This window comes from Capra hircus, chromosome 4 (genome assembly GCF_001704415.2).
Source record: "Capra hircus breed San Clemente chromosome 4, ASM170441v1, whole genome shotgun sequence".
NCBI classification, from domain to species: domain Eukaryota; kingdom Metazoa; phylum Chordata; class Mammalia; order Artiodactyla; family Bovidae; genus Capra; species Capra hircus.
This window is the reverse complement of record NC_030811.1, coordinates 54,584,649-54,597,885: the sequence shown is the minus strand read 5'-3', so window position 1 is coordinate 54,597,885 and position 13,237 is coordinate 54,584,649. Positions and strand designations below refer to the sequence as shown.

Here is a 13,237-nt window from a genome sequence, read left to right as displayed (position 1 = left end):
CTAGGGGAAGAGGTAGGAGCATGCTTTGTGCCTCGGGACTGGCTGGTGTTATATGGAGTACAGATAGTAGGAGAAAGAAGCAAAGGAGAGCAGATGGATGGGTGATGGTCAAGTGATGTAGGGCATCGCATAGGACTTCACCTTTGGTGTGGCAGGGAGCCTGGGGCCGCTTGTACAGGGAGGAGTTCAGCTTCAGGGCTCAGAGTCTCTTGGCCACAAGAGGAGGGGTTAGGAGCCACTGTAACTGATCTAGGTCAAGGGGAGGCTGCGGATGCAAAGGACACATCTGTAACTGACAAGACTAGCGGGACAGGAAGGGGGCGGACTCAGGGACCACACCAGGAAATCAACGAGCACAGATGAGTGTATGTGGGCTCTGGGGAGCTGGAGGGACTTCTGAATGAAGATGGAGCGGAGAAGGCAATTGGCTGGATGGGGAAGCCCAGGCAAGCGCCTTGGGCTGGAGACAAGGTATTCGAGAGTTCTTATGTGGTTAGTGAACAGCCACAGGAGGGAGTGTGGAAGGCTTGATCAGAGCCTTGTCATTCTTACCCAGAGACTATTTCTGGATGCAGCAATGGCCAAGGGAAGAGAAGAGACTTGTTCAAGGCCACTTATGCTGGTCTGTGGCAGAGCCGAGTTAAGTGTCCGTGTGTCTGAGTCCCCTCCAGTGTTCTCCCCACCTCCACGTCACTGCTTCAGTGGTTCTGTGTGTCTGTACTGCTGTTTGACCTATGTTAACACGTTGATCTTTACAATCACCCAATGATAGAGACATAGTATTATGCTCATATTACACATGAGGAAGCTGAGGCACTGAGGGGTGACTTTGCCAAAGTCACACAACTTATAACAGGACAAGGATTCTAGCCAAGGCTCTGCTGCCTCCGAGGAAGCAACTCTGACTGACTAAGCAGAGAAGGGATTTGTTGAAAGGATATCGGGAAGTTTATGTAATTATTGGATAGGATGGAGAATCAGATATGGAGTACCCAGCCAAGCACTGAGAGCAGAGCTGGCCTAGCGAGGGAACCCCCACTCTCTCTGAGTGGGCCTTGACAATGCCGTGAGCCCTGATCACCAGATGGGCCTCAGCCCTGCCATCATCACTCCCTTAGGATCTCAAGCTTCCTGCAGTGGTCCTCAGGAAGCCTTCTCCCCATCTCCGTTTTGTGGGCTCCCAGCTCACTGATTACCTTGGTGCCAGAGCATCTGAGGAAGTGGGGGAAGGGGGGACTAGGGTTCCCCAGTCCAGCTCTGGCTACAGGGGAGCCTAGAAGGGGAGGGCCTTTCATTTCAGCTCGATGGCAGGAGGTGCTCTCTGCCCCCCACCCCGCCCCAGGTTTCCCTGTGCCCATAGGGGAAGCAGGTTCGAATTCTGGGCCACCTGAAACTAACATAATGTCCATATACAGTAGAACCTGGAGCAAGTCCCACCCGCTTCTCGGGCCCCAGTGCCCCTGTCCCAGGGAGAGGGGAAGTGGTTGAGCTCAGCGGTGGTTTGGCCGGAGGTGGGCACTGTGTTCCATTTCCTCCCACCTCTCACCTGTGTTCACTCTGGTGCCCGTCTCTGTGCGCGAGTCCCTGTGTCTCTCTCTTTGTCTCCAGGACTCTATCTCTGGTTCTGTTTCTATGTTTGGTTCTGTCTCGGTCTCTGGGAGTATTTTCTCAATGTCTCTTTCTGTGTGTATGTCTCTGTGTATTTCTCAGTCTCTCTTTTGTTTTCTATCTGTGTGGTTCTCCCACCTTAGCTCCATCTTCCCTCTTTGTACTCCCCTCCATCTCCCCAAATCCTCTGTCTCTCTCTCCTCCCATTGCTCACTCTGTCTGCCCTGCTCTGACACCTCCTCTTGGCTGTCACTGTGGTCCTCTGGGCTGCAAAGGAGGGTCCTGCAACCACACAGGCAGGGTCATTTTCCTCCTGTGGAATCTCTAAGCCCAGCCTGGCTCAGCCTCAGCTCCTTGACCTCAGGCTCCCACCAGGTCCTGTTGAGAATGGCAGGCCCATCAATACTGAAGGATCTGCCAGGGTGGTGAAGAGACATCCCACCTAATTCAACCCCATGAGGAGGACTGGGGTCCCCACCTCCCAGAACCCCGCTCTAGAGACACGCTGAAGACCTGGTTGTATTAAAATGGAAACACATTAGATGGTCTCCAGCCGCAGGGGTCTTCCCCCGGGTCTGCCTGCTTGTACTTGGGAACCAGGGATGATGAAAAAAAGGCTAAGCCCTGTCCTCAGAGAGCCCCAGGGTGCTTGAAGACCAATCTCACCCAAATCAGCCATAAGGGATTGGAAAGATAAGCTTGGTGGGCACTGGAGCATTCCTAGAAGGCTTCCAGGGGGGTTGGCAGGACTGGTTCTTGAGATCTTGAAGCAGTGGGGACATCACATTTTTTTGAGGACAGGTCTGGTGCCAGGGTGGAGCCTCAGCTCCACAGTCCCAGGAAGATGGCCCTCTGCATTGAGAAATAGAAGCTGTGACTCCAGGAACTCATGTCTGCATTCCTAGTCCCCAGTGAGACCCAGCCACACCCTGAGCCCTGAAGCCCAAGGGTCAGCAGTCACCCTTTTGAGAACTGTCCCCTGCTGGGAGAGAGGGAAAGTTGGATGCCTATCACTGAGGGTTTGGCTGAGGGAAGGAGGAGGAAAGAAAGATAGCAGAAAAGGACACCTCTCTGGCCATAAACACCTGAGAACTTCTGTGCTGAGTCTGGCATTCCCCTCCCTTGCTGCTTAAGACTGGGAGATGCTTGGTCCATAGAGTAAAAGATACTTACCCAGGGTTCCACAGAAAGCCAGGGCCCTGAACAGTCTCTGCTGGCTCTGAGAGCTCTTGGCCCACACCCCGCATCTGCATGCATGGGGCCTGGACCACTGAGAAACATTAGCAGTGGACTCCTAGCTGTCCCTTTGCCTAAGCACCCTTCATCTCAGGCAAGACCAATGCGGCCTCCCGTGACTCCCTCACCCCCTCACCAGGAATCCTCCACTTAATATCCCTTCATTGGGCTTATATGTTTCCCTTTCTCCACTAGAAACAAGCTCTTCAAAGAGGCATAAGACCCAAATCAGCCTTCCAGGGTCTCCTGTGTTAGAGAGAGAGATGTTTAAAGAGAACTGTTTGGTATTTGCTCTTCAGTGAAATAGCACAGCCAAGGCTGTAGGAATACATGGAAGAAAGTTGATTCCAAAAAAGAAAGGAAAGCAAGTTGGGAAGACTTCATGGAGCAAGTGCTATGGAGCACACCCTGGATAATTGGGCCAGTGATGTGTCAGGTGGAAGGGAGAGTGGGAACAGCGGGAGAGGGGGAACAGGGCCAGATCATGGAGGCCTTGAATGCCAGGGCATGGGCTTCAGTTCTGCTCACACTACTCAGACCCCAGATGCTCATCCACGGCATCGTGAGGCAGGACTGGAACACTCCCGAAGGGTGCTGCTTGATGTTCAGGATGTACCTTCTAAATATGAATCCAGATTGGCTGAGACCTCTGAACTTGTCCCTCTCCCTCTCCTCCCTTCCCTCCTGCTGTTAAGTCAGAACCTGCAGCGTCCTTCGCTGTCTACTCTCCCTCCACCCTGGCAACCCCAGCAGGATCGGGAACCGCCACAGCAAATTCCACCCCCGGTGCCTCTCAGGGACCACACCAAAGGACCCTAAAGGCAACCCACCCACCTCAAACCAGGTGCTCCGGAGTCTGGCTGGAATTTCCCTTTGCAGCACCTGCAGGGGTGGGGCTGGGGATGAGGAAGAGCAGGAGGGACCCAGACTCAGCTTCAGGGGAGCCCACCTAAGTCCTGGCTGTGCTGGGATTCACTGAGTGAATGGGGTAGGGGATCCACCCCATCTGAGTCTCAGTTTCCTTATCTATGTGAAGGACACAGGAAACATACTGACTTCATGGGCCCCCGTCACAGTCAAGAGACAGCAGTGCCTGGGACTCCCTGTGCACAGTAGGCTGTTTCAGCAAGGGGAGTAGAGTGTGGCTTAGGGTCTGGAGGGAGGAGCAATCGTGTCCTTGAGGGTCCCGCTCACACTAAGGATGGTTGTCCTCCTGCTGGGGTGGTGTGGCCTTCTGTTGACCTTGAGAGGCACCAAGCTGTGTGGTCTCTGGATGGTGTCTTGGGGCGCCAAGAGGGGGCAGTCTGTCTACACTAAGAGGATCTGATCCCCAAAGGTCTCCAGAGAGAAGTGACCCCCTGGCCCCCAGAGACCCCTGTGTTAACAGGAGAACAAGAGACTGCCAGCCAGAGATGCCCTGCCCCACCCCCCATCAGTTCACAGAAACGATGGTTGGGAGCCAGTTCTAATTCTACTCATCTCACCTTTGGGCAGGTTTTTCTCCTCTTTGAGCCTCACTTTCTCTGTATGAGGTGGGTGGGGAGCTGGATGCATTCTCGGGGCCCCCTTCCCCTGACATCCTCCTCTCTACAGCAGCCTCTGCCTCGAGGGTCCTTCTCCCAGCCTCCCTGTGCTGGCCGGTGTCATGGCGACAAGCCGATGGAGCGTTGCTAAGCATGACTGGAAGGAGGGAGCCTGCACAATAGTGGCCCGAACGAGGGTAGGCGCCTCCTCCCACTTGCCCCTTCCCTGGAGAGGCCAGTGATCTCACACAGTGAGCTGGATTCTACTCACACCTCTTCCCTTCATCATGGACCCAGTGGGGTCTGCACTGTGCCTTCCCGACTCAGTTTCCCCACTCTCTGCTGTAGGTGTGGACATTTACCCCTCCCATACCTACTCAAGGACAGAAGGGCAGAAATAGAGAGCTGGGGGTTTGGGGAGGTCCAGAGTGATGGTGGGGTCTGGAGAGCAGTGTCCACACAACACTGAAAAAAATGGGAAAGAAGTTCCCTTCCCCTCTGTCACAAGCAGATGGCCCTGAGGAGGCCCTTTCTAACCTGATGACTGGCTTGATGATGGCAGATTCTCAGTCTCTCAGTGCGGCAGGTGGGTTCCGAGTTTGGGTCAACATCACCAGCTGCCCCCACCTCTACCCCCCGCAACGTGCAGTAATCAAATAAGACAGGAAATGTGCAGGCTTAACTCAGGGAGACGCACATTGTTTGGGTAGCTCCAGGAAACTGCTGTTGGCACAGGGCTGAAGGTGAATGTGGGACAGGGGTGGGCTGCTTAGGGTTAGATCTTAGGAGCTCTGCAGTTCACTGAAGCTGCATCCACAGGGAGTGGTAGCATTCTGCTATCCGTGGTACTGAAAGTTTCAGTCCTGCACAATGACCTTATTCCTTCAGTAAATATTGCTTCTGGCCCTTCCCGTCTCCCTGTCAGCACCTTTCCACCCTCACTTCTTGTCATTTTCTTTCCAGACAGCCAATGACCACATTGCTGCTCCTCCACCACAGTCTCACTCATCCCCACACCCCACCTGACTCTTCACTCTGTTTCATAACTACCACTAAAAAAATGGTCCCTCATGGCCCCCGTCTCCCATACACTGTTGGTTCAACTATCAGAGATAGAAGTGCCAACCTCAGGAGTGCTTAAAAGTGACATATGGATATCTGAGGTTGTTACAAGGGCTTGAGGGTACTACTGGCCATTTAGCAGATTGAAAAGTCCCATGTAGCAAATGCTTGACCCCCCCTCCGCCCCAAAATGCTAATATAACATCACTGAGAAGCAGTTTACATTACTTTTCACGAGTGGGGAAGCTGAGGCCGAAAGGGGTAGGACTTAACCAAAATCACTTAATCAGCCAGAGACAAAACTACAGCTAGAATGTAGGCTTCCATCTTCTCCCAGCCAGGCTCCTGGACCACTCAGGTGACTGCCCAAACCAGAAACTCTCATCAAAGTGTCAGCCTCTGGAAGGGAGAGAGCGTATTGTAATGGGGGCTTTCAACTGGCCAGGGCCGCTCTGGGGGCAGAGTCCTGTCATGCTGCCAGGGTGAGAGTCTGGGCTTCCCAGACCACAGAGCCCTAGAAGAGAAAACCTTGCCTGCATCATACTGACCCTGGTGCCCCTGGAAGACTACACTGCACAGCATTGGCATTGACCTTTGGTGGGGGCACCTGTGTTGCTGTGGTAACAGGCACCCGCCTTGCCGCCTCCATCCCCACAATTCTGGCCTGACCACCTTCCCTGAGACTCTCCATGCCCGTCTTCCTCTGGCTCCCAGGAGGGACTCTTCCAGTCTTCCTTTCTTCTGTCCGAGGCTGTGCCTGAGAGCTTAGTGTCCTCATTAGCCAACTCTCCCGAAGTGCTGGGAGCATCTGTCTTCCAGCCTCCTGGTACTCAGTGTGTATAACCAGAGCCTTATTCCCAGGCATGACTGGGTCCCCAGAGGGGAAGCCCCCCTCCCACCATTGCATCCCACACCTCAGACCCTGCTTTCCCAGGTTTTGCCAGATTTGAGTTAATTTGATTCAGCCCACGTGTACTCAATGGCTCACTCCAGAGGCAGGATCTGTTGACTCCAACATGGTTTCTGCCTACTTGTCTGTCCCCAGGGAGCTTAAGTTCGGTAGCAAAGAAAAGAAGGATCAGTTCTAAAGAGATGAAGCCCATAGTGATGAGGTCAGATGCTCTAGAAGATTTTTCTTTTTCAAACTGTGTTGTTCTATAGCAGATTGTGAAGTAAATTTAGGGGGTCATGACTAGCACTTGGGTATAAAATACATATAATTCATTAGAAAAGAATAGAAAGAAACTATTATAGCTGTGGTAAGATAAAATTTGCTTTGTGAAACTGGATTCAGTCATGTGACGGATATGTGTGTGTGCGCTGGACTATGATATGAAATGGATGTGCTGCTGTAGTTCAAGGGCAGTAATTGAGTGTGAAGACCTATGTTTCAAGAAATGGGAAGACATAAAGGAGGTGTTTAGAGGGAAAAGGAAGAGATTAGTACCCTGGGTACTGGGGAAGCCTCCAGGAGGAGGTGGCATTAGAGCTGGGGGTTAAAAGAGAGATGGGAGTTTGTCAGTGAGTATTGGGTGAGAGTCTCAAGGGGTGGTGTGTGCCAGGCCTGCTGGTGCAAATATCACCAGCCACGTGGAGAGGTAGTGAAGGACCAGGCAAGTTCTACTGGGGCCTGAGTGTCAAGAGCCTTGATTAGCACACCTGGAAATTTGGACTTTATTCTCCAGAGCAGTAAAAAGCTGTTGATGGCCTTTATTGGGCTTCCCAGGTAGCTCAGTGGTAAAGAATCTGCTTGCCAATTCAGGAGATGTAGGAGATATGGGTTCGATCCCTGGGTTGGGAAGATCCCCTGGAGAAGGAAATGGCAACCCACTCCAGTATTCTTGCCTGGAGAATCCCCATGGTCTGAGGATCCTGGTGGGCTACAGTCCATGGGGTCTCAAAGAGTTGACATGACTGAGCATGCAGCAGCAGCAGCAGCAGATGGCTTTTATTTAGATGCCGACATGAAATGGGGGTAAAGGACAGAGGGTCGAGGGGGACAAACGATGAAGCAGGGAGGCAAGAGAGGAGGCTGCTGTACCAGTCCAGGCGAGATGACCAGAGAGGAGGTGGGTAGAGGGACAGGAGAGGGGTGGACTCCGGGGGGGTGGGGAATAAAGGAGGAGACAGAATTCCATAGAGCTTGGTACCCCAAGGGCATTGATGTAAGGGACCAGAAAGGTCTCAGATCTGCAGCCTCTCTAGCCTGACCCCTCCTATCCTCAAGCCCACCCATGGTCAGTACCACCACAAGATACCGTACTTGGGAGATGAGTGTTCTCAGCTCAGGGGTAGGAATTGATGCCTCGAACTGTGGTCCTGGAGAAGGTTCCTGAGAGTCCCTTGGACAGCAAGGAAATTAAACCAGTCAATCTTAAGGGAAATCAACCCTGAATATTCGTTGGAAAGACTGATGCTGAAGCTGAAACTTCAGTATTTTGGTCATCTGATGTGAACAGCCGACTCATTGGAAAAGTCCCTGATGCTAGGAAAGATTGAGAGAAGAAGAAGAAGGCATCAAAGGATAAGATGGCTGGATGGCATCACTGATGCAATGGACATGAACTTGGGCAAACTGTGGGAGATGGTGAGGGACAGGGAGGCCTGGCATGCTTCAGTCCACAGGGTCACAGAGAATCAGACATGACTGGGCAACTGAACAACAACATCCTCAGGGAGCCCCACACTGATCTGAGACACCAGACTCATGCACCCGAACAGCTCAGGTCCAGGTCATATGCAGGAGCTTAAGTGTGGGGCTCAGGCTGTCAGGACGAAGAGCATGGAGGTATTGGGAGACTCAGGAGAAAGAGACTGTTTAGATGGAAGCAATCAAAAAGGCCTTCCTGGAGGAAGTAGCTTAGCACTGAACTTCTGGAAGGCTGGATAATGTCTAATAACACAGCCATAGAAGATAAAATTTTCTGCCTTTTGGACTCTAGCCAGAATCAGAGTCTGTCTCATCTCACCCAGGCCTGTTGAGAGGGACTCTAAACCCCTATAGAGAGGGACTGTTCATTTAATAAAAGCACCCACCCTCCCAAAATGCCTTTACGTTGGCTTCACCCTTTACTCTTCCTTAGTTCAGTGACATCACTGAGCCTATGCATCACATTCTCTTCACATACAACTTTTCTGTGTATAACCTGTAGGGGAAGAGACCCCACTGGGGCTGGATGCCATGGTGAGGAGCAAGGAGCTGGTGTCTTTGCCCTGGGTCAGAGTCGGTGTCGGACCAACACTGGCCTAACTGACTCACACCCCGGCCGGGGACCTCGCTGACAGGTGACAGGCCCAGGAGTCAGCAGTGGGCCAGTAACAACCCCAAATTTGAAAAACCTATGAGCTCAAATTAAAAAACAATTAGGCTAATAGAATCTCCGCCATTGTTTCTGCTCTTCAGCAAGTATGCCTTCGTAATTTCATTGCTTTTAACTCACTGTTAGCTCAGCGGAAGTGGATTTTTAAAGTAACTTAATTATTTCAGAATGCATTGCTTCCAAAAACAATCAAAGGTTCCCCCCTCCAGCTCTGTGACTCTGTGCTCTGTGAACCATTTATTTTAATTAGCTGTGTATTGTGATTCAAACGTAAGCGCAAAAGAAAAATCCACAGACAACTGCCCATTAGCCAGAGAGCAGAACCCTGGTACAAATTACCGATAAACAATGGGTGGTTTAGAGTTTCTGAGTAAGCGGGGGAGGTAAGGTACAGAAAACAGCAAAATGCCGAGCAGAGGCCGCAGAGGGCTTTGGAGTTATCAGATATGAGAGGTTCTTCCTGGCTGGAGGGGACAGTGGGTTACCCGGAGAGGGTGGCTTGGGAGCTAGATCTTGACAGTCAAGCTAGGATTTAGAGAAAATAGGAGCATTCTTTGAACTTTGTACATCCCCCTTCAATATACCCCTCCCTTCTCTATATCAGACACAGACGTTCTGAAATGTCTTTTTTGCACATCACACTCCGACTTGAACACAGAGGCGAGTTCTCAAGCATTTAGAGAGCACGTGGTGGCCTCCGAGGCAGCTGCAGCTCAGGGTCAGCCGCACAGTCTGGTTGCCCTACGTTGCCGTCATTCCTATGCCAGTGGCTTAGCGGTTCGGAACAGAAGCCCTGACCTGGACCTTCTGGGTTGGAATCTTCTTATCTTTGTCTCCTTGGCAAGCTGCTCGATTGCCTTGTGCCTCACTTTTCTCATCTGTAAAATGGGTTAATCTTAGTGCTTCCTTCATCAGGTTGCTGTGAGGATGGAATGGGCAAGTGTAAATGAAGCAGTTAGAAGAGGAGCTGGCACGGGGCAGACACCTGCTGTGTAAATAGTGACTGGGCTGCACATGGAAGTGCTGGTGCTGATGGGAAAAGTATGGATCTCGGGAGCATAAAATGACTGTGATAAGTTTGGAAGCCATTCATCGTGCTAAAAGTAGTGAATCTTCAGCCACATCCCAGGGCTCACAATGGCGTTCAATCTTTTTTTTTTTTTAATGTTTATTTACTGCGCCGGGTCTTAGCTGCAGCACACAGGATCTTCAATCTTCACTGAAGCATGTGGGATCTCTAGTAGTGCCACGCAGAATTTTTAGCTGTGGTGTGCAAATTCTTAGTTTCCATGTGTGGGCTCTAGTTCCCCGACCAGAATCGAACCTGGGCCCACTGCACTGGGAGCGTGGAGGCTTAGTCCTTGAACCACCAGGGAAGTCCCTGGGGTTCAGTTTTGAACAAAATTAAAGGAAATGTACAAATTGCTAGTCAAAGATTGTATCAGAAATGGGTTTTAATCATGCCTTTTAGCTACCCTGGGTGGTAAGCCTTCTATGCACTTTTCACATTAATGACTTTCACGTGAATGTCAGACGTGTTGTGTTTGCAGGTCTAGAGAGACTGAAACGTAGGGACCTTAACCTGTGGGTACCAGGGAGCCAGAGAGAGTTCTTGAGGAGAGAAGTGACCCCCACCCCTGCTTGGCGCTTGGCATCTTTTGTAGGGAATGCCTACCGAGAGTGCTTGGAGAATGGGACATGGGCCTCGCGGATCAACTACTCACAGTGTGAACCCATTTTGGATGATAAGGTGAGTGTACCCACCTGCCCCACCCTCGGTCCTTGTATAAGCAGTACGACTCAGACTGAGCACAGAGGATTCCAAGGGGGGCAGAACCAGTCCTTGTGGCAACCACCCACCCCTTTTTGCACCTCTTGTCTCTGCCCTATGTCCTGTCCTGTGCTCAGTGACACTGTGGTGCGGTAGAGAAGGGGACATAAGGCCCCACCTTCGGGAGAGCTCGGCTGGTGAGCGACACAAGCAAGGTGGCACGCCACACAAGCAGGAAATGACCGTGTGACCCGTGTCCCCACATCTGACAGGCTGTGTGACTCCCGTCCTCTGGGCCTGTTTCCCCATCTGGCATTCTGACTGTGCGACTCCATGTGGAAACAGGCGCAGTGCTCAGAGGGCTATTCCCTGCAGGTAGCTGGGTCCCCTTCAGACTTCACCCCTCCCCTTGCTCTGGAACTGGATTCTGTACTGTCTGTGGTGCCAACCTCCTCCCCTTTGAAGCTACTTCTCACTCCTGACTCCAAAAGATACATCCCACCTCCATCTTCCTCCTCATTCACCCATTACAGCCCCCAGTGAGGCTGTAACTTTTCCCCAAAAGAAGTCCAAGCTCAGAGGAAAAACATTTGTCTACCCTGAGAAAGTGATTCTACAAACTGTGAGCCAAAGGAAATCTATAGTGAGGCCACAAGAGAGGCAAGCAGGACGGTCATAAAGGAGGGAAAGTGGTCCCCTCCAGCCCTCCGCCTTCACTCTCCATCTCACAGTGCTTGAGATGTGAACACTGGTAAACCAAAGTAAGGATGGGGTGTCAGGACAATCTGCCCTGACAGGAAGGACTGTCTTAATCATTGCCTCTGGTTAGAATTGCCAGCAAGTGGTGATAAATCAGACTGACTTTTATTTGGCCTTGATACTGTTCTTAAAATTTCTACAGACAAGACACCCCCTCACAGCTGTACCCAGAGCAGACCGGTCCCAAGGGAACCCCAGACTTGCCATACATAGTTCACGGCTTCAGAGACCGGAGGGCAGGTTGATTACACAGATGTCAAAACTGAGTCCCAGAGGTGGAGGTCAATGCACTCTGAGGTGCATCCCACTAGGGTGTGAGCTGAGACAAAACACTCAAAGTTTGGTGTAGCTACACTAAAAAATGGTGTAGCTACTTCCATTCCAGAATTAAAAATAAAATAGAAGGGATGGGGTGGGGAGGGAGGTGGGAGTGGGCTTCAGGATGGGGGGACACATGTATACCCGTGGCTGATTCATGTCGATATACGGCAAAAACCACCACAATATTGTAAAGTAATTAGCCTCCAATTAAGATAAATTAATTACAACAATAAAAGTCTACATCCCTGCACCTCTGGCCTAGCTCAGGATACATTGTGTTCAGATCTGCCCCAAAGTGCATGTCGGGACTCCTGACCACAGCCATTTATACCAAGAGCCACGCAGGGCCGACAGGAGAGAGCTGTGGGAGGCAGGTGTGCTGGCGACACCTGGAGCCTCTTCTGCCCCCGAGGTCAGGACGCACTGGGTGGCCATCGCTAGAGCAGCCGCATGCCCCAGGCCTCCAGCTGCCTGTGTGTCTATCTGTCTGTCCAGCAGAGGAAGTATGACCTGCACTACCGAATCGCACTCATCGTCAACTACCTGGGCCACTGCGTGTCCGTGGCAGCCCTCGTGGGTGCCTTCCTGCTTTTCCTGGCCCTGCGGTGAGCCACCCCACCCCTGCTTCTTCTCCGCCCTCCCCGCCGTGGCATCCCCTTCACCCATCCCAGACATGCTCACCTCCACTCCGGCGACCCTGGGGCCAATGGACAAAAGGGGCCTGGGGAGACACCAGAGCACTGACCACTAGCAGGTATGCAGAATGCAAAAGGGGTGCTGGCTCTGGAGGACTGCCTTGCCTTCATCCCAAGCTAAGCCTCTCCCTCACCTCTGGTCAGAGGGAGGGGCACAGGCCCAGCTGACCCCTGTCCCCTGCCCCAGCTGAGCTCTGAGCCCAGGTGCAGCCTGTCCCGGCTGACAGCTGTCCTGGGTCTTGCACAGGAGCATTCGCTGTCTGCGGAACGTGATTCACTGGAATCTCATCACCACCTTTATCCTGCGGAATGTCATGTGGTTCCTGCTGCAGCTCATCGACCACGAAGTGCACGAGAACAATGAGGTCGTGGGTGGAGGTTTGGGGCTGGGCCCGGGGGGCTCTGGGGGCTCCCACCTCTCTCACCCCATCTTCACATGAGGACCTGAACCTGAGCTCACCTCTACCACATCATTGTCCCTCCAGAGCTGGGGGTCGGGGAATGGGGCTCCAGATGGGGTCTTGAGAGCAGCTCAGACCAGACACCAGACTTTGGTTTATCCTGTTCCACTCCCCGTCTTGTGCATTCGGCACCTCCCTAAGGTCCCTTAGAGGAAAGGGGGCTGAAATTAACCTCTATTGAGCTTTAGCTCACTTGATTCCAATCAGAGAGTTGTAGGAATTTTCCTATGTGGAATTTTCCAGACATGGAAACCAAGGCTCAGAAAGGTTAGATGACATTGTTATGATGCCTCTGCAACTGGGCCATCAGGCCATTGAGCAGAACAGCACATTAGCTGCCCACCCTGGATTTGTGTCAGCCGCTGTTATACAGCATCCAGGTTGTGAAACAGAGCCATGCACAGAGCTCTTCTGTCCACTATTAGAGACTGCTCAACACATTGTCTTTGGATGGCTAGTCCTGAGCACACACCCAGCCTGG

General features: G+C 52.1%; 1 protein-coding gene across 2 annotated transcripts in view; it reads left to right on the top strand.

The window, feature by feature from the left end:
- Positions 1–13,237, top strand: part of CRHR2 (corticotropin releasing hormone receptor 2) — a 45,090-nt gene that overhangs the window by 19,055 nt on the left and 12,798 nt on the right. For both annotated transcript variants that reach the window (XM_018047111.1, XM_018047110.1), the window contains 3 exons: positions 10,414–10,499; positions 12,096–12,205; positions 12,543–12,660. In XM_018047111.1, coding sequence (XP_017902600.1) covers positions 10,414–10,499; positions 12,096–12,205; positions 12,543–12,660 — 314 coding nt within the window. The remainder of the gene's footprint in view (positions 1–10,413; positions 10,500–12,095; positions 12,206–12,542; positions 12,661–13,237) is intronic.